Source organism: Pteronotus mesoamericanus, unplaced genomic scaffold (genome assembly GCF_021234165.1).
Source record: "Pteronotus mesoamericanus isolate MK-2021 breed Mesoamerican mustached bat unplaced genomic scaffold, CSHL_Meso_final scaffold_174, whole genome shotgun sequence".
NCBI classification, from domain to species: Eukaryota; Metazoa; Chordata; class Mammalia; order Chiroptera; family Mormoopidae; genus Pteronotus; species Pteronotus mesoamericanus.
In genome coordinates this window covers 30,185,975-30,208,053 of record NW_026555309.1, presented here as the reverse complement: position 1 = coordinate 30,208,053, position 22,079 = coordinate 30,185,975, and the positions used below count along the sequence as shown (strand labels likewise).

General features: G+C 37.4%; 1 protein-coding gene across 4 annotated transcripts in view; it reads left to right on the top strand.

Moving 5' to 3' along the window:
- The window catches only part of TRPS1 (transcriptional repressor GATA binding 1), a 230,112-nt gene that overhangs the window by 38,220 nt on the left and 169,813 nt on the right, over positions 1 to 22,079 (top strand). For 2 of the 4 annotated variants that reach the window (XM_054590418.1, XM_054590417.1), the window contains exons 2-3: positions 4,807 to 5,735; positions 18,811 to 19,943. In XM_054590418.1, the coding sequence (XP_054446393.1) occupies positions 4,809 to 5,735; positions 18,811 to 19,943 (2,060 nt within the window). In that variant the 5' untranslated portion in view covers positions 4,807 to 4,808. Of the gene's footprint in view, positions 1 to 1,472; positions 1,618 to 4,806; positions 5,736 to 18,810; positions 19,944 to 22,079 lie in introns of those variants that run through there. The other 2 variants (XM_054590416.1, XM_054590415.1) reach the window with 2 other exon arrangements.

Here is a 22,079-nt window from a genome sequence, read left to right as displayed (position 1 = left end):
AGTGCAATAAAGTAGTTATGAGAATTATATTTTAAGCCCTAATGCTGATTATTTCCACTACATAAACCTGTCTAAATGATACTGTAACATAGGACATAGAAATAGTACTGGATCCTATTTTTTTTAAATAATAAACTCTTACAAAAAATGAAAAGAAAGCTTTTAGATTTGTTTTAATTTTGAAGGAAATAATTAAAAGTGAGGATTTAGATTTTTGCAAGTGGAATGTGTTACATCTCAGTAATGAAAGTTAATACAAATAGAGCACTTTTTTAGGAAGACAAATACATTTTTAGCCTGCTTACCTATCTTGGTACATAATATGCATTGAGGTTCTATGTGCCTCTAAAGGAGCATCCATAGGTTTGTATAGATGGACGGTGACACATATATGAGGATGCTCACTGCCTCTCCACCCCCAACCCCAGGTCAGTTTTTTATCTCACAATTAAATAGAGGACTGAAATTAGTAATTTTGAGCCTTGAAACTCTCATTTATATTTTTCAACTTCTCTTTTTGTACAATACACTTTTAGCCCCATTGTCTAAATGTTTATGGTAGACCTACAGTAGCTGGCATTTGGAATTTTTTTTAATAGTCTGGTAGGAAAAACTTTTAAAATGGGTTTGCCAAAATTGATGACTGTCTCAGTGATGTGAATACACACACACACACACAAACACACACACGTGCGTGCGTGCTTATTTGCTTATATGAATGTATATATTTATATTTATGGTACATCTGACTAATTACATTGGGACCATTAATGCAATAGCTGCCCCAATAATTTTATTCAGATGATAAAAAGTGATGCTGTAATGGTGATTTCAAGTTGGTTCAGTCATGACTTTATAAGCATATTTTAGTATGAGGGAAAATAGAAGACTTCTACAAAAAGCTAGAAAGCAGACACGTGCCCTAGTGCTTAGTGTTTCTCCCTTGGTAAGGCTTACAGGATTCCTGATGGCATTGAACTGGTTCTTTTCTCAGCCACATGGTATATAGGCTGGGGCTGTGAGTCTGCAGGGGACTGGCCGTGGATACCGCTTGTCTTCAGCCGCGGCTATGCAGTCTCAGCAAGTGCTCTGCGTATCTTTTCTAGAAGCATTTCCCCTCCATGTTTACTAATTAAGATCTTTGATTCCTACCCTAATGTAGGTAAGTATTATGATGCTTAGGGTTCAGAGGGTTTTAGAGGTTCAATAATTTCACCAACATCACAGGCTGTTGTGAAAATGACTTCCATTATCTTTTATTTCGTGTTCCTTCTTCTCCTGCTGCTTTATTAAAACCCAGGGGCTGGAGAAGATCTTGCTCAAGGTTTGCTCATGCTTTTTATCAGGTGTCTTTGAAGCAGCCTGCGGTAATGGCATGGTAATGTGTTTTAGGTGTGATACATTGAAGTATGTTTACATCATTTAGGAAGGAAAATATTTTTTTTGTTTTGTTTTGCAGATGTACAGATCAGCTTTCAAAATGTCTTCTGTGTCTTCTGAGCGTCTTCTAAGACAATTGCATTAGCCTCCTGCTAGTTGACTAATAGAATTAATACTTGTAAAAAGCATTCTAAAGCCACATGCCTTATGAAGTCAATGCTGGGTATGATTTTACAAGTATGTGATCTATTTTTTCAAGTGAAAATGTTAACTGGAAAAGTTCTTGGCACACAGTAAAACATCATGCAATCTGTTATTTGTCTTAAAGATAATAACTTGAGGGTGGCTATAGTCTTACGGTATCTAACTTATGATTTGTTAGGGGAGTTTCTTCCACTTAGAAGTATTGCAAATGTGATTATATTTACATAATATGTCATTCTGAAAAATTATGGTGATATAATTCCAGTAAAAAATTATTTTTTTCTATAACTACTTCAAAGTGTAGTCAACTAAATTAACCACAATATATTTTTTTAAACACAACTAAAAAGAACAAGCCCCTTGCCCCTACAACAGAAAATAAAACCCAAACGACCTTCCTGATACTTCTTTGAAGTTTTAGCTGGTTGACATTCTTTGCGATATATATTATTAAGAGCTCTATTCAACATACGGAATCAGTGAGCCATGTGGGTTCCAAAGGTCTGTTCTCGGGTGGATGAAGGAACTGAAATTTGAAAGGATGATAATTTGATTAAATCATATTTTCCCTCAAGTGTTTAAACTATGGCCCTTACTTTTCTTCATGATAACATTAAGGGAGCAAAATCCATTTTTGTCATTCTGAAAAATAAGTTGTTTCAATATTAGCATATTATATATATTCATTTTTAAGTATTTTACCTTCATTCTCTTCCTAAGTATGTAAAATGTTGCTGCTTTTTCTAATTACCTTGATCTTAATAAATGGGCATCAACCATTTTCTCTTATTCTAGTGGAAGGAGAACCTTAATGAATTGGAATATTTCATTCTTAGTTCTTGGTGACCCCTACCTTTCATTTAGATTCTTACCTTTTTCATGTAACCTGACTTATTTCATTTTGGTGCATCGTTGCTAGATTTTATTTACATTGAGGAGAAAATATTAAAATTTAAATAATGTGGAGCATCATTATTTGTCCAAGGAAGGATTAAATTGCAGTATTACTAAAGGCATTACATGCGGTGGAGAAATCGAACAGGAAGTTCTGGAGGGAAAGACAGACGGTGCTGTATCAACTCATCACGTTTTCAGATGTAGGGACAGCTGATCCTCCATAAGTGAGAATGTTGTCTTGTGTAAGCCAGGTTAAAAATATATATTTTTTTAGTCAAACTCTTGTATTTTAAGTGATACATAGTTTCTTAAGCTTCCCTTTGATGTTTTTGGTTTCCTTTCCTTTTTAGCTTTCCTTTTGTTGACTACCAGTAAAATTGCCCCCCACAGTCTTCCATGTGTTGGTACAAGTTCCCTTCTTCTGCCACTTCTGACAGAAGAATAGATGTCTCCTGAAATGTCAACATCAACAAATAAGACACTACAATGTGAACATTCAAAAGTGAATTAGTTATCCAGTGTTCCAGCTTAGGGACTGACCATAATGATACCCAGGCGAAGACCACAGTCCCTCCTGTCCCCTGTCCCTCAGAGGCCAGGCAGGTTTACGTTGCCTCTTGACCTCCACTCCAAACCACAGCCCTTTATCCCATGAATGTTTTGTTGTTGCTGCTGTTGTTGTTCCAGGAAGGAGGTTCTATGGCTATTTGATGACTAACGCTCTTTGTGTATAAGCAGAGCAGTGTACAAAGTCACACTATTTTTGACATTATTCAATAGGTGAATTTTTTACCTTATAAACAATTTCTTGTACTCTAACTAGTATGTTATCTTGGTTCAGTGATTCACAGGATACAAATTTTGCTTGACCAGCTTTTCAGAAGCCACACTCACATATCCCAAGCCAGTGTGGTGGTTCAGCATTTGTGAGAACTTATAGGTAAAAATGACTAAGACGTGTTATTAATTTGGGTTTTCTAAAGACATTTTGGATAGTCATGGTGTAACTAACTCTGTTAAATCTGTCCTGTGGCAGAGGCCACTATTAAAGAAGCCTTGTCTTACTAGTCTGTCGCAGGTAGATTTTTCCAAGACACATTTGGGATCACAGCCTCACAGGCGCTCACTGTTTTCCAGCTGGGGGATTAATGAACACAGGCCTTGAACCTCAGTCTTTAACCAGCCTGTGTTACTGCAATCTTATTGACACAACACAAATTGTTCCTTATCTCCTTTATACCGTTAGAGCTCTGATTCATTAGACGGTCAGTGGAGGAATTTGTCACAGTGTTCATATTTTGACCCTGCTCACTGGTGCCACCAACTTGAAAGGCCCAGCCAAGCTAGCATGTGGAGGTGAATAATAGGAAATTCTAATATTCTGCCATTTTGAGCTATGAAATGACAATGCCATCTGGTTTAACTTAAAATTTTACTTTAGTCAGCTTCCAGTGTGTCCCTTATGGTGGAATTGGTACTGTTTCCATAAGACTGTGCAAGGAAACCTGGGGCTTAGGTAGGTTCCCCATCACGCTGGAGAGAGTTGTAGTAAGACTCAACCTGGCCACTCTGATGCACGCCAGGTCCTCTTCCTAACTTTCAGGCACTGCCCCCCTACCCCCCTGAATGGGGCTTAAAGAAATCTAACGGTAGGGCAGAGAGGAAACATTTGTTATCCTTCATTCCTTCAAGTAATGGGGCAGTTCTCACTTCGTAGCAGGCTATTTCTATTTTTTGGACTGTGTTGATATTTTGGTGGAAACTATATTTATATCTCAGTTGCACAGTGTGTAACAATATTGAGTTCCAATTTATGTTGTTTATGTATACATACATGTCATATAAATAAACATGTAATATATATTCTATAAACATAAACATGCATATGTAGCCTGTAAACATAATATGTAGTCTATAAACATAATATGTATACACATTCTACATAATACATAGCATGTATAAATATGTAAGTGTGTATATATATATATATATGTATCACTGACTATAAGAAATTGAGCAAAATATATAATTGGCAGGCAAGAAGAACTAATAGGAAGGATAAAGCTAGGACTAATAATCCTTTAGTAGTCATAAAACTATTTTAAAATAAGTGGGCCATCTTCTGACAAAAATATTCTAAATGTAAATTGTTGGCTTTAGTCTCAATTTTTTGCTATTTTTAAAACTGACTTTGTTCCCTAGAGGAAGTTTTTTATTTTCCACCTTAAAAAGCCTTGAATGGAATAAGTAAAATGTTCTAGATTAGACTACATGTCTGCAACCTTTAAATAACCCTGTATCTTCATTTTCCTTATATTTTTACAGATATGGTCCGGAAAAAGAACCCCCCTCTGAGAAACGTTGCTAGTGAAGGCGAGGGCCAGACCCTGGAGCCTGTAGGGACAGAAAGCAAGGTATCCGGAAAGAACAAAGAATTTTCTGCAGATCAGATGTCAGAAAATACGGATCAGAGTGATGCTGCAGAACTAAATAATAAGGAGGAACATAGCTTGCATGTCCAAGATCCATCTTCTAGCAGTAAGAAGGACTTAAAAAGCGCAGTCCTGAGTGAGAAGCCTGGCTTCAATTATGAAAGCCCCAGTAAGGGAGGCAACCTTCCCTCCTACCCACATGATGAGGTGACAGATAGAAATATGTTGGCTTTCTCATCTCCAGCTGCTGGGGGAGTCTCTGAGCCCTTGAAGTCTCCTCAAAGAGCGGAGGCAGATGACCCTCAAGATATGGCCTGCACCCCATCAGGGGACTCATTGGAGACAAAGGAAGATCATAAGATGTCACCAAAGGCTACCGAGGAAACAGGGCAAGCGCAGAGTGGTCAAGCCAATTGTCAAGGCTCAAGCCCAGTTTCAGTGGCCTCAAAAAACCCACAAGTGCCTTCAGATGGGGGTGTAAGACTGAATAAATCCAAAACTGACTTACTGGTAAATGACAACCCAGACCCGGCACCTCTGTCTCCAGAGCTTCAGGACTTTAAATGCAATATCTGTGGATATGGTTACTATGGCAACGACCCCACAGATCTGATTAAGCACTTCCGAAAGTATCACTTAGGACTGCATAACCGCACCAGGCAGGATGCTGAGCTGGACAGCAAAATCTTAGCCCTTCATAACATGGTGCAGTTCAGCCATTCCAAAGACTTCCAGAAGGTGAACCGCTCTGTGCTTTCTGGTGTGCTGCAGGACATCAATTCTTCAAGGCCTGTTTTACTAAATGGGACCTATGATGTACAGGTTTGTGTTCTGTATTGTGATCTCTTTGTACACAAAAAGTTACTAGGAATGCAATGTGAGCTCTTATATGCTTGTTAAAATCAAGCTCCCAATACCGAAGGGGTAGCTTGCTAGACCCAGCGGAAAAGATGGACACACTTCATTAGCTACTTCATCCAAATGTGCACTCAGCATTGTCTTTAGTCTCTCATCATGGAAATTAATCCCAATATTTCTATTATGTTGGGAAAAGTCTTTAGCTGGAATTAGCTAGGCTTCAGATTTCTGGACATACTTCATGGTAATTTGATTTTTTTTTCAATCATCCAAAAAAATGACACTAATCTCTATGGTTCTACATGATAGTAAATCATGCTTTGTTCTAGTTTTAGATTATAAATCTTTCACTATAGTCTTTCCTTCTGTGAGGGTCTTTCTTGTGTCTTGGATTAGGACTTGATTTTATGCTCAGCCCAACATCAAATTTGACTAGATTTAGGTCATATTGACAGGCGTAAAGATGGATTCCTGAAAAAGCAACATGATTGCAAATGAAAATTTGGAAATAAAATATTACATTGATTAAAAAGAAGTCAAAGTAATTGTAAGTACTAGGGACACCAGAATGACTTTGATATGGTCCAATAAAGCTTTCATTTTCTGCAGTTAAGGAAAATATTAATTTATGAAAGCATTTAGTAATAATTTCGATTTCTGCTTTTATTAAATGTGACATATCTTTTTTATTTACTCTTCAGCCTTTAGTTTATGGCATATATGAAATGGAAAAACAATACCCTTTCAAATAGAATGAACTTCAGAACTGACTCTGAAGAGATGTATTTATTTTATTTTAGCAATTTTAAGCATATTTGAAACTCATGGTCAGCTTGAGAAAAGTGTATTAGCTTCTATTATAGCATGTAGATTTTTATTGTTACTGGGTCAGGAAGTTTCAAAACATTAGGTTTAATATTAACCTTCTTTAGGAGTAATTAGAAGAAGTATCAAAGAACTAATGAAATCACATCACACTTAACTGACCTCTTAAATTTCTTAAAATATCAGTCATTTTTATCAACTCCATCGCTACAGTGCATTTGATCTAGACCTGTCTATTGGCCTAGTGCCAATTAAGAAAGGGCAGCAAAGGGGTTATAAATAAGAGGTAGTGAACTTATTTGTAATCCTTGTAAGAAGAATCAGAAGAGAAATTTCCAAGTCCTTTAAAAATGTCAGAATGGCAATCTTACCATTTTCAGGGAGACATAAAGAACTCTTAAAAAGTCAAGTTCATCTTTGTAAAGCTCTCTTAAAAATTCATCTTACTTTGTGAATTTCCACAAATAGAATTTTTTCTGTGGAGCAGCAAATTAAGTCAGCGTAGTTATTATGCATGAAAGCTCCATGCTTTGAACTGCTGTCTCATTAAGATCATTCCACTGTCTCATGTCAGGTACACTCTGCTGTCAAACTATGATTGGAAAGCAAATACGTGTTTTAGATAAAAGGGTTAGAAGGGAATAATGTCAGTATGCGAAATGGCGTTTTATAATTAGCAAGTAATATGATGTTAATACCTGGATTTCCGGCTGGAGTTTCAGTTTGTTCACTCGGGGGACGACTTCTGAAGGAAGCTGATCTGGGCTGTCAGGAAGGCTCTAAAACGAAGATTACTAAGGCCTATAGTCTGGAAGAATTCAGATTTTTAAACACACTTCCATTTCCCCCAAACAGTTATTTGTTAGGTTCTCAGTTATTTATAGAAAAGTTTATGTTTGGGTAGAACGAGCTGGACACTTTTCCTGGGTAGTGATCTTAGAAATAAAACAGATGTGTGAGCTATCTGAGTTTGAACTAATAGAACTAGAAATAAAACAGCTGATCCTAGACTGTGCTGTCTCCTAACCTTGCAGCAGCACGCAGTAAAGAAGACAGAAAGTGGCAGGAAAGAGCATGCTGGAAGATAATCTTGTTAAAATCCTTTTTTTCCCCCCAAAGAGAAATAATATGGCTAAACATAGAAAAATAGCAATCTGTGGGAAAAGTGGGTGGTTATTTTGTAAAAAATTGGGTTTAGAAACAAGTCTAAAGAGAGTTAACTTTCACCAATGTAGGAAGAGAACGCCAAATATACTTGTAGGCCAAATGCTAATCTTGAATACTTTGCACATACACCAGATGTTGACGCAAACACTTGTGTGAATATAAGTAACTTATTAATATTTTTTATGCCGAAATAAATATTGAACAGCTTTCCTAGATGCAAAAACCAAATGAAAGCACATCTGAAATTCCCCCTTCTCCCCACACGTCTGTGTGGCTGAAATGCTGTTCAAGACGGGCTTCTCTCCTTGGCACTTGAATTGTGTGGAGACTAAAAGCTGCGGGAGAGAAAATGCTGACTGTAGAATTTCTTTAATGCAGTTTTGTCAGAAATTTATGGTAAGTTAATAGCATGTGTGTGTTCTGATAAAAAGATGTTGATCAATATGAGTATTACAGACAATAATCGTTCCATTCTAGGAATTATTTCTATCTGTAATCTAAGCTAATTGAAGTGATAGATGAGCAATTCATTAAACTTTTTCAATTAAATTGGCTTTTTTTTTTTTTTAACATTCAGGACAGTTGGCGGTTAATGATAGATTTATGACATTTCAGGCAAAGAAAAAAGGAACAAGAGCCAGAGAACAGGACTTAAGAACTCCAGCTTTGATCTATATTTTGGTTTGACATGGATGGTTTTAAATAATTAGACTTGAGTGCAAACATGAGATGCACAGTTGGAAAGAAGAACTAATTTAAACAAATTTTAAGATTTTCAGTTCCAAGTTCAGATTATTTGACATATATTTGGGGGACTAATTGAAGTTGAGACATACTTATACTGACAATATCCACTTCTGCATACATTTTTATTGCAAATAATGAAGTCAAAGAATTACAAATTTGTAAAAATAGTGTCAAATAACAATGCTGCTTTGTACTGAATACTAGATAGAAGCCCAGCTGGATAATGGGATTCACTTTAAAAGGCCACCATAAAACCAGGCTAGTCTTTTCTTAAGCCGGTTGAAATCAGATCCCCTCACAGCACCTTGAGGTGTGTGCCCAGCCCTGAAATCAGAAGACATGTGGATTTTTTACCCAGAAAAATGAGAAAAGATACAATGGCTAAGAGATACAATGCAAATATGTTTACTAGCTTAGAGCTAATTGACCTGACCTGGATGTCAGTGATTCAGTTTCTAAATTTTCCCGGACTGTTTTATCAATTATGATGCTGAAATATTTAAAAATAATGGATGTGGCACGATTGGAAAGCCCTTCATGTAATTTTTACTACCTATATTCAGCCTTTGAGGCTCACATAGGGGCTAATAATAGGACAAGAGATTGAGTTCTTCAAAAAGTAATTACAGCTTCTTTCTTTTTAATCTGTTTTATTATGCTTATATTTAAGCTATTGCTGGATGGGGAGGCCTGCGTTGTTAAACAGCGACGGGGCTGTTTCATTAGGACTTAATGTGCTGTGCATTAGGGTGTGTGTGTCATCTTTATGGGGGACTCTTAGCCCTCAGACCAGGTTATAAAAGTTGGAGTCCTGTCAAGTTGTGCTTCCCACGGGAAAGTGTTTTAGTTATCCCAAGTTTACAAATGCTTACAACGTATATGTTGCCTTTTCATATTACTAAACCCTGTTATTCTGCATTATTCAGGACTCCAAGAAGGTAGCTATCAGATTCCAGCTATTAAATTCATTTCAGCCCTTAATGCAGTACTAAGGTTCACAGAAGAACGTCACTATTAACTTACCAGTGACTGTCTTGTGTTTGATCTAGGAGCACTACATTTCTGTTCTGGAAATATTTTTATCAGAGTTGCACAATATGTCATATTAGAAGCAGGAAGAACAGATTTGAGAGATAGTAAGTCATCCTTTGTATTTGTATTTTTAACGTATTTAAATCTGAGATTTATAGATCCTTAACATATGCCAGTACACTCATTTGAACAGGGAGTTACAGTTTGGTCTGGGGAAAAAAAAATTGGGACATTAATCTTATTTTGGTCTATTTTGACTTTTCTTGAATTTTATTTCCAAATATTTATTTTTTTGCCATGCAGTTCCCTTTGATCTGGAGTAGAAGGGAAGTTGTAGATCTTAGTGGGTCCTGTTTCTTTGTTTTTCTGAGTCGAGGACAATTGAGCTTCAGAACAACTGGCGAATGAGACTTTAATCACTTCAGACTGCCTATAGAGTACCAAATGTTTGGCATGTGACCCACACTGATATTCAGAACTGTGTCTCTTTAACAAGTAATAAAGTTTGCAGAATAAACCACACGCTCGCCGTGACGCCATAAAACAAAGCGAAGTTCTGGCATTGACCAGGTTACTGTTATTTTGGAGATGGCCGAGCTGGATAATGGAGCCACCCGGGTGGAGTAGGGTAGTTAGATCATCCTCACTTACCCTTTTACCTGCGTGGTAGTTAAATCTCCACTTCACTTTGTTACTTTGGGGTCAGTAGGATAAATGTCAATTCATTTTTCATCTTTGGTTTATTGGCTCTCTCTTAAAGAACATGGATTGCTTTCTTAAATGTAGTATTTCTCTCTAGGCAGAACGTTTAGAAGAAGAAATGGCTATCAGTGCATCCAATCAAATTTAATGTTATTTAATTCTTAATAAAAATGTTATTCTCTAAGGGCCAGGTTTGCTAACCATATCAAGTCAACAGATTATTCAGTGCTGTTTGTTTCTTGGGTCTTTGTAATTACAGTATACATGCAGCTGATGGATACACAGAAACATTAAGTAATGTGGTAACCATAGGAAAGTTTGGAGAAAAAGAGTAATTCCCTCTCATTTTTCAATTTCCTTCATGGAGTCTATTTCTGAGAATTATTTGACCATAGACCTCTTGAATTCTTCATCCTATGATTTTAAAGTTTAAAGTTAAGTGTTATAAAGTTTTAGAACGTCAGATCTTTGTTTAATTTTAATTGGAAGTCAAAGTGTAAAATTAATTATTTGTATTATTTTCATTTGCTCTATACTTCTTTCATCTATTAGCTTACATCATCAAAAATACACATCTTCTGTTTTTTTCCCTTTAATTTTGGATTCACTTCTAATAATAATTATTAAGGGTTTCATATGTGCATATATAGCTCTAAGCTCTTTACATGTATTAATTATCTCATCTTCAATAAAAAAAAAAACACTTGAAGCGGACACTACCATTATGACCATTTTTAAAAAAAACGAGGAAACAAGCAGAGAGGAATTAAAGTGACCTGCCCAAGATCCCGGTGTCGTGGAAGTGGGGTAAATGGGATCTAAATCAGGGCAGATAGGCTACAGAACCATGTCTACACAAGTGTCATGGTATGTCACCTCCCCACATATAAGACTGAGTTTATTGCAAGTAGAGTAGCAATGGAAGACAGGCCCGATTCTGGTAAGGGAGGAGATACATCATAAGCCGCTACACCAGGGCTGGGATGTATACGATGTGTGAATGACATTGAATTTGCGGACATAGTGATGTACTGTAATGTTGCCTTTTTTAACTAGCTAGGCTTATCATTGAAATCTTTGAAAAGAAAATTAATTTCACTGATTGACCCTTTTTTTAAATTACCATGATTAATTTTCATTGGTACTTTTGCTTCCAACTTTCATTGGAAACTAGCTTTGATCGAATGAGTAAGGGCCAAATTTTGATCTAATCAATCAAGGGCAATGCAATCAATGTCTTATCCCCCGATTCAGGGACATCTCACCCATGTATTTGATTTAGTTTTTGTTTCCCTCATTTGGAGGACTTTGAGGAATTTATGATTTAATATGTGGCCTTAGAGTTGTATTCTCTTCTTTTACTTACTAGACACAGTCTTGGTTGGATTTTCTATGAAGATTAAATGGTAAGCAGATGCACGCAGCTCCCATTAATGTTCTCTAAGGTTGTGTAATTAAAATTTAACTTTTTGCTTATGAGTGAGTACAGGAATGGGTGTGGAGGCAGCAAAAAAAGAAAAAAAAATCAGAATACTTTAGAGTGTCTAATTGGAGTGTATCGTATACCCTAACCATGCTTAGAGCTGTAGGATTTCCCAGGATTCCGAGTGTGAAGAAGTAGGGGCTACAGTGAGGGGCTTGAGAATTCAGAAATTGTTTCCTTGCTTAGCTGCTGTTCTCCTTGAATATTTACCTGACCTGTTAATGTGGAATTAAAGAACACCTGAATTCTTTCATGAGTCCAGTAACGTGTTTGGAATCTTACAATCAACAATGGTTTGTTCAAAGACCTGTTTTTCCAGCTGTTAAGTAGTTGTGCCTTGCTATTCCATGGGCACCTCAAAGTCAACATGTGTAAAACTGAAGTTGCTAGTTCCTTTTCTGAAACAGCTTTTCTTTTTCTTTTAACCAGTGTTAGTTCTCCCATTTTCAAGTCAGTCTTGTTGGAAATTTCAGTTACCCTGGATTTCTTTCTGATACGTATCATCTCTCCCCAGACAATTGATTGGTTTGTCTCAATCTTCCCTTCTTTATTGTTTTACTGCCACTGCCCTTCAGGTTTACTTAGTAGTTTCTTTATTTCTTTTCTTTTCTTTTTTGGTCCCTTCTGTTCTCAACTTAACCTTGCTTACCTCTTCCTTCTCTCTTTTCCTTCATTTCTTTTTCTTTCTATTCTGTTTCATCCTCCTTTCCTATCTTTTCTTTCTTCCCTCTTTCCTCTTGTCCTCTCTCCCTTTCTTTACTTTTTAATAACTCTACTTCTAGATCAAGCTTCCTACCTTTCATAGGAAATGTAGGTCTAATTTGTATGAAAAGTTTATCATTTTAGTTAAACGTGTATAATTAAATACAGGCTTTTCTGATAAGATATTCTTCTTCCAACTCTCTTCCACTGCCCTCAGTCTCCCTGCAAAATTCCTGAGAGTGACTTCACTGTTTCCACTCTCACTTTTGCTTTGCTCATTTCGTTTCCTGCCCCTGGAAAGCCCTTCCATGACCCCTCAAATGCCAACTTCTGTCCACAGCTGGGTTGACACCTCCTTCCAGAAGCCTTTGCTGACCTGTCCATGTAGGTTACCCTTTTCCTCGATGCTGTCACGGAACTCAGTCCATCTCTCAGCAGGAGTACGTAGTCCACTGTTGGTGTCATCGGTGGATTTGAGAGCTTTTTGCACTAAATCACAGACATCTGGGATTTTGAACTGTGTCACTTCTATGTGTAACCCCACTGCTTAGCATAGGAGTGCCGCAAAGCACCCTTCCCTGGAGGAAGGAGGCTGCACAGTGATTTCACTCTGTTTTCCCCATGAAGACACCCTTTAGAGCATATATGTAATTTTTATTAATCTCCATTATGAGCTGGCAGTGATGGTGATTATTGACTGACTTTAAGATTTACTGGTATTCTAGCAGCCCAAACACCAAATAACCAGAGATAATTAGTTCAGTATTATGCTGAGTCAAATGAGAAACCAGGTTGGGGCTTGACTATGTATTATTACTGTATCCCAAAAAGCTGATGATAATAATGTGAATAATGTGATGATAATATAAGAATAGGCAGTATTTTACCTTTAAACTTGCCCCTTAGACCAATTTAAGTTTTGGTTCCTCCTCTAAAACAGAACCAAACCAAACCAAACCCAAAACAAAACCTGTCGGCTCTTATAAAACCAAATGAGACGGGTGTTTATTCCAGTTATTCCAGTGACACAAGGAATAGGCTGTGATGGCATGAGATTAATGATTGACATCTAATTAGACTTGTCATTGAGCCTTTTAAAGTCTCCATCAAGGTATATCATTAAGGCATATTATATGCTCCAATGTTTTTTTGAAACACAGTACTAGCAGAAACATTCCCTGTGTAGATTAACACATTGATTCTGACTATAGTTATTTCGGTCAAGATTGGCCCTTAAGATTTCTTCACATTATTTGTACCTTCAGTATTTGAACAGTGATTTTTAAACACCATGTTTTTTTTTTATTGTTAAGGTTTTACTTTTTTTGACTATCAGCCCATAACCTCAAGCCCTCTTAAATGAGCACCCTCCTAATTATCTCTGTTGCTATCAATTATGGTACTTGAAAATGAACCACATCTGAGGAAGAGTTTGTGTTTAGTTAAACAACTCTTTTTGTTCCATTGAATGTAAGTACATGTGCTAAAATGTCATTTTAAAAGTTCTGAGGCTTTAAAAAAATCTTTTCCTGTGACATATTCCTTTAAATATTATTCTTCTACTTCGTTCCATATTATTAGGAGGAAGGACATAAATTGAGGTTAAATATAAACCATTTATATTTTTAACTTCTACCCTGAAACATTTTTGTGGAAAGACATGTATATGAATTATAAATGAAAGCCATGGAACATACCACATGGAAGGAATAGTGTTTAAAAACCTAAGGTTAAAACAGAAGAAAAACCATCGTGTCCTCAATCAGTGAAAGACAATCCAAAACCTGTTCTTTTTCGTGCTTTTTTGGGTGTTTCCGTATAATTCACAAGCCAATGGCTTCATGGTCATTTGTTTTGGGGCGAAAGATGGATTTCTTTCTGTTTTTTGAAGCAGCCCATGTGCGTCAGGTGGGATCAGTAATAATGGGACCATGAATTACTATGGCTTCCTTATCCCAGGTAACTCAGGGGCCTTAGAGAGACATTTCTCTGTATGCTCACATTTCCCATAATGAGTTCATTCATTCAGCTGGAGTATATTGAGCCCCTGCTTACTTCCAAAGATAAGGAGAATACCATTCTTTCTGTCCAAGAAGGAATAGAAGCAGTGCGAGCTTAGTAATGCAGAATATAACTTTCTCATTTACAGCTGGGAATGCTGGCCAGCCAAGCTTATGGCTCTGTGGCCGATCGACTTTGCCACTTCCTCTCTGTTCAGCCTTTTCATCCCACTGGCAGGAAAAATTAAATGAGCTGATTTTATTCAATAATAATCCTGTTTATGTGACTAGAACTGTAGAGTGTGCTGTTTACTAGGGTATTCACTAGTCATATGTGGCTATTTAAATTTCAGTTAATTAAAATTAAATTAATAAAAATTTCATAAAACTACTTAAATTTAAAGATCAGTTCCTTAGCTGCATTGGCTCTGTTTCAAGTGCTCAATAGCCATATGCGGCTGGTGGTACCCTGGACGTAGTAAACTGCAGAACATTTCTCTGTTCTCGGAGAGTTCTGTTGGACAGCACTGACCTTGAGTTTGCAAATCCCTTTCACATACATTTACCCACTTGACCCTCACAATAATCCGAATAATAACTAGCTAGGTGTAAAATGTTAATTATAACTGTGAAGATGAGAATACCGAGGTGCCAGGAGATTAAATAATGTATCTTTCCATGGAATTTAACTTACAGAACTTCCCATGGGAGCAAACAAATCCAAGTAAAGCTAAATGTAAATGAATAAGGGTTTTATCTACCAATTTTGATCTTGAAGTATAAGTAATTTAAAGACAGCGATGTGGTCTAGCTTGTTTACTGTTGTAACTGATATTTATCACAGAGGGCACAAGTTAAACACTCAGTAGCTACTTAGCTACTGACTTGATGAATGAATAGTTGTAATGGTTGGTGCAAACAGCATATATAGTTAAATAGAAATTTTAAAATGTGGATAAGGGACTACTGACTTAATGGGTTATAATTAAAGTTCTGGTTAGCAAAAGAAGGAAGATTGAATCTTACAATCTTTATTCTGTTTGTGATCTCTTTTTTAGTATAGCCATAGCTAGAGAGCAAAAAGATTTTTCAGTTCTGGCTATGTTTAACCATTGGAAAAGTTTGAGATAATTTTTTAAAGATTTTATTTTCAGAGAGAAGGGAAGGGAGAGAGAATGGGCAGGAGAGAAATATTGATGAGAGAGAAACATTGATTGGTTGCCTCTCATAATGTACAACCTGGGACTGAACCCACAACCCAGGCATGTGCCCTGACCAGGAATTGAACCAGCAATATTTCCCTTTGAGGAGTGATGCCCAACCAACTGAGCCACACCAGTCAGAGCTGTGATAATTCTTTGACTGTGTAGGCACTGTTTCCTGACAATAACATTCACTAAACTCTTAGAGAGTGCATTTATCTTGCATAGCTGTTCTTGCTGTGTATTTGTGTTTAACTTAGAAAAGAATTGCTTTAAATTAACATTTGTGAGTCATGACAATAAAATGAAGATGGTCAATAGTCTTGGTATGGTCTCTTAAAATATAAACTATGTTCTATTTTAGAACGGCATTTGCATAATGTACATCATTTATATTTCACTGTGACCTAGGTGTACAGCTCTTACGGGGAAAGTGTAAAAATGGCCACAAAATAGCCTTTAGATCTTTTTTTTTTGAAAGATGAAAGAAATAGAACACTGAATAATTATGTTTTCCAAAGTTGGCTTTATAATATGAAGTATGACATTGTAATATTTTATTAGCTTTTAATAATATAAATAATAATATGATTTATTACTTAAGTAAATCAATAACCCATAGAATTGTCAGCATTGTTCTTGCCATCAAATGAGATCCTTGTGATTTCATTTGTTTGCTTGGATGATTTGGAAGGAAGAGTCAGTAGTATGAAGGTGCTCTTCTGCATAAAATATATAACCAATAAAAACATCCTAAATAATGGAGTTGGCTGATTTTCACTGGGTTAAAACACAACTTTTAGGCATATAAATACCACCAACTTAAAAAATTTAATGTATATATCATAGTAGCGTAGATTATCCTAAACCAAAATGCCTTACTGGCAGGTTTTATTTTTTCTTTTAACTAAATGGCCAAAAGGCCTTTTCTTGTGTGGACTTTATACCTGATAGTCATTCTTAGCCTGGGATTATCTGATTCTTAAAGATTTTGTCCAACAAATACAGTAAAGGATGTTGTGATGCTTAGTGATAACTTAAGTATCACTTCAAAATCATATTCTTGGGACTTCTTAACATTATTTGTGTTCTGTGTTCATCCTTGTCCGTGGACATGGAACATGAGGCTTGAAAATTGCAAAACAAAGACATAGTGATGATGTGTCATGGTTTTTCAGGAATCCCTGTTCTACAAGCAAAGTTAAAAACATTTCATGTCAGGAAGCTCGGCAACTCTGGAGCAATGTGGCAGCTAAAATGAGCAAATTTCATATCTAGATTTTGTGCACTAGCTTCCTGGGCATACATTAGAGGAGGATGAGATACTTCTGAATTTGCTTCTTTTGATTCAAGCTGGATTCCAGGAACAAAGTACTTGAGTTGATGGCATTTCATTTAAATGCTTTGTTTTTGAAAACAAGGTTTCTCTTCACCTCCAGTTGCACTGAGGAATAGATGGAGGAATTTTGCAATGTAGTAAGCACTCCATTTTGGTGCAAACAAGAGTTGCTTTAGTCACTGAAATACTAGGTTGGAGTGATGAATAGACTGTCTCGCCAAGTGGCCTGGCTCTGACGTCTCTCACACTGTGGCTTGTCAGGTGCCCCATTCTTCCCCTTCCAGTTCGATGATGCTCTGCTGTTGACAGGCTGAAATCTGTGTGCTTGCCATGGTGTTATAGACATTTGTCAAAAGTGAAACATTGTCATGCTTCGTTTGAAGGCTGTGGGAGACCTTCATAAATTATTGTCTTGATGTACAGTAGTAAAGGTTGAGCTGTTTTTTGTGTTCATGTGCATTTCCTAAAACTTTAGTACTGGAAATAAGTTCAGAGGTTGCCCCAGTGGAGAAGCTGTTGTGCAGGGAGGTTAAGGCATATGATCCGGGTCACAACTGTCTCTAAGTGGAAGGGTGAACTCAGTCTCAGTCCTGTACAGTGGAGGCACAAACAGATCTCTTACTGTGCTGAAGGAACATTGTTTGCATATTAAGTAGAACTTTTTAAATGATTTTGAGATGCTGGAGACTTTTCTCATGGAGTGATTTGGATATGAGCAGTGATCACACATGTCATTTTTGAGCAGCTGTTGAAGAAGGAAGAACATGATTATGCCATGTGCTTCCTCTGTGACATCTGGTTGCTGGAAAAAATCAAAACTTCTCTGATAGTTGGAACGCTTTCTCCTTGGAGCGTTTCAGTCAAAGACTCTATGTTAAACCAGGCATTTTGGCTGCTCAGTGGTGGCACTTAGTTAAGCTGCCCGTTGAGGTGCATACTGGGGAGGGAGTGAGGGTTTTATATAAAGTGCCTTTGAAGGCTTCGTTGCGTTGATACTATACAATTTTATAATTTCTGGTAGAACCCAGAGCTGTGGCATTTTTTATGGTAGCGTAGTATGGATTGGGGCCTTTGAATGTCCCATGACCCATTCTTGGGAGGTGCTGGGCCTTTGCTCTGAGAGAGAGCCTTCATCTAATAAAGCCCTGTTAGGTTTTCTTCATTTGTCCTGTATCGGGAAACATTTTAAACCTTTACATTGGTCCTCCTTCACCGAGGCTTCAGGCCCCCTGCATTCATTTCATTTTTAATCTGACAGTTTGTGCACAGGCTTTAATTATAAACCATTTTGTGTGGTCATGTCAGCATCATTATTTTACCCCCCAAAATAAACTTCATCTTTGCTGGCAGTCTCATTGCTGTAGAAACTGAACGGAGGATTTCCTTGGAGAACTTCTGCATTGAGTAATCTCTGAGCAACTGCCTCTGGTTTTGACAGCAACCCTTAGCTTTGTCAGAAGAAATCCCACATAGTTTGGATGCTTCTGCAAGTACTGGCTTAGAAAGAGGCAGTAGTAAAATATACTTTGATGAAAACTGTTTTCTTCTCTTTTTTCCCTTCTAAAAGCCTATAATCCTTTGAATTAGTTACAGTCCTTTTATTACTTACCTTCTTCTGATATTATGGCCGAAATGTTTAGCATAATGAGCCTCTCATAGAGTAGGTATTGAATAATGAAGAGTGAATTTACTTGGCTCTGATTATTCAAGTGATTTCCTAATAAGCAGAAGTACTATTGTATTTTTTGATGAGGAAGAGTTGCCAGCACCTCCTCCTCCCTCCTTTGGAAAACATTGAATTAATGACACCTTAAAGTAACCTCCATCTCTTCTATACCAGGTCACTTCAGGTGGAACATTCATCGGCATTGGACGGAAAACACCAGATTGCCAAGGAAACACCAAGTACTTCCGCTGTAAATTCTGCAATTTCACTTACATGGGCAACTCATCCACTGAACTAGAACAACATTTTCTTCAGACTCACCCGAACAAAATCAAAGCTCCTCTCCCCTCCTCTGAGAGTGCAAAACCTTCAGAGAAAAACTCTAACAAATCCGTCCCCGCGCTCCGATCCAGTGATGCTGGAGACTTGGGAAAGTGGCAGGACAAGATCACGGTCAAGGCGGGCGACGACACACCGGTTGGCTACTCGGTGCCCATCAAGCCCCTCGATTCCTCGAGACAAAATGGTACAGAGGCCACCAGTTACTACTGGTGTAAATTTTGTAGTTTCAGCTGTGAGTCATCTAGCTCACTGAAACTGCTAGAACATTATGGCAAGCAGCATGCAGCAGCGCAGTCCGGTGGCCTTAATCCAGAATTGAATGACAAGCTTTCCCGGGGCTCTGTCATTAATCAGAATGACCTGGCCAAAGGCGCAGAAGGGGAGCCAATGACCAAGGCAGAGAAGGGCTCCACTGGGGTGAAAAAGAAGGACTTCTCCAGCAAGGGAGCAGAGGATAATGTGGTGACAAGCTACAATTGTCAGTTCTGCGACTTTAGATATTCCAAAAGCCATGGCCCCGACGTCATCGTCGTGGGGCCGCTTCTCCGTCATTACCAACAGCTCCATAACATTCATAAGTGTACCATTAAGCACTGTCCGTTCTGTCCCAGAGGCCTTTGCAGCCCGGAAAAGCACCTTGGAGAAATCACTTACCCGTTCGCTTGTAGAAAAAGTAATTGTTCCCACTGTGCGCTCTTGCTTTTGCACTTGTCTCCTGGGGCGGCCGGAAGCTCAAGAGTCAAACACCAGTGCCACCAGTGCTCCTTCTCCACCCCCGATGTGGATGTGCTCCTCTTTCATTACGAGAGTGTGCATGAGTCCCAGGCATCAGACGTCAAACAGGAAACCAACCACCTGCAAGGATCATCGGATGGGCAGCCGGCTGTCAAGGAAAGCAAAGAACACTCATGTACCAAATGTGATTTCATTACCCAGGTGGAAGAAGAGATTTCCCGACACTACAGGTAAGCCAGGGGGTGGGGAGGGGACATCAAGAAATTGATAGGGCCCTGGTCAGGTAACTCAGGTAGTTAGAGTGTCATCCTGATACACGAAGATTATGGCTTCTATCCCAGGTCACGGCATGTATAAGAATCAACCAATGAATGCATAAATAATCAGAACAACAAATTGATGATTGTTTCTCCTCCCCCCCCCCCAAGTCAATCAATAACACCTTTAAAAAAGAAATTGATAGAAACAATCCAGGAGGCTGATCTAAAAATGGTTTGGAATGATTGTGGTGACCTTGGGAAGTTACAGGACAAGATTACATAAAAGGTCATTCATAAGACTGCAGATTACATGTTTATAGAGCGCATATTTTAATTGGATGACTTGTTTGAGACCATTTACTCTTCTGTTTCTTACCTGTTTTATACCATTTACTCAGTATATTTTAAAATCTTCAGTGATGCTAATAACACCAATGAGTTTACTAACAGACCACAATTTATTTATTTGTCCTTACTAAGTATGGCTCCATAGTCCATAACTTTTGATGGAGCCGCTCCCAAATGAAAAGTGTTGCTATAATTTCTTCTTTTCTTTATTTCAACTGGGAGACAGTTCATTTGAAAACATGCTGCTCATTTTTTAAAAAATGAGATTGGCTATTCTTTGTGCTTTAAAGAATTGAGCAACAGCTTTGTTTTGCATGCAAATAGTTATCTGAAGGTGAGAATTCTGTAATAGGTATGCCTTGAGGTTCTGGACTCTTGCTCCTCTGAGCAGGTAACGCTGCTTAAGTTATTTCAGATTTGCAAACAGAGATATAGTATGTCAGAGCTTCTTTATACTTTCACTCTATTCTCTTTGTAAATGTTAATTTTCCTGGTTAATCTTTATGTTTTCTAGAGATGAGTTTAGGATATATATCTTTATTTCATATATGTATATTCATCTCTTAACTAATTCCAAAAACATACATTATGCCGCTGAAAAAGGAGAAAATAATACAAGCATAGTGGCTTCATGGAATTTACAGTCTAGTAGATCTTAACAGATCACAAGAGTGAAGACTGTTGTAAAAGATGAAGCAGAGACTATTGCATTTAAATATAATGACAACATAGCCCAACATGGTGTGTTAGGAAATGAGTCCATGAGGAAGGAACATTTAAACTGAAACCTGATTATAAGGAGGAATTACTACTTCACTAAAGTCCTGGTAGCATAGTGTGTTCGGTTATGACTTAGCATATATTGGATCCTTCTCTGTTATTATTCCTCTACGTATCAAAGTACAGAACTTTATTCACAATTTTTAAGTGCTTTTCCATATATAGATGATATCCTAATTAAAAAAAATTCACATCCCAAGATTTTAAACAGTTTCTCCCATTCTTTTTAAAAGTCACATGTTCATACTAATGTATTTCCTCAGTCACACTCAGTAACAAAGCAGTTCATGCCCAACAATAGGCTAATAATGCTAAATGTTAATTCAAAGGGCATCCTAATGTTCACAGTGAATCTAAATGCTCAGAAAACACTTCCTTAAGATTGACACTGTTTAATTTATAAGGTCAGCCCTAGGAAAAGACACAGTCCTGCAATCAAATATGTTCACACTTGCAGCGAGTGTTTCTGGCTCCTCTGATGTTAGCTGCATGTTAATTTATTTCTGAGACTAGCAGACATTAGCTCTCCCAAGCTTTACTAGTGTGCGTATTGTGCATGCACATTTTTTAGGTGATATAAAAATTTTCATACATGCAAGCACATTTGTAGGGTGCAGTGAAAATCAGATAATTCACTTTTTTTTGAAGGAGAAGGCTTTCTTCAAGCATGAGGAAATCAGCCACAATGTGTGCATGCACACACACACTATGATACATCTAGATAACTGATCGCTTAGATGGGTGGTTTTTCTCCAGGAAGCCAAAGCCATTACTTGAAAACCTGTCTGAAAAAATAGTATACTTTTGTGAAACAAAAAAAATCCCAAGAAATGAAAGAATGAATAAAAATCTTACTGAATACCCTCAGAGTTTACTAAGGAAACTATTACTATTTATTTATTACTATTTCTTACTATTTACTATTTATTAAGGAAAGTAAATTTCAGATGGAAGAGACTAGTCTTGTTTCCTGCCACT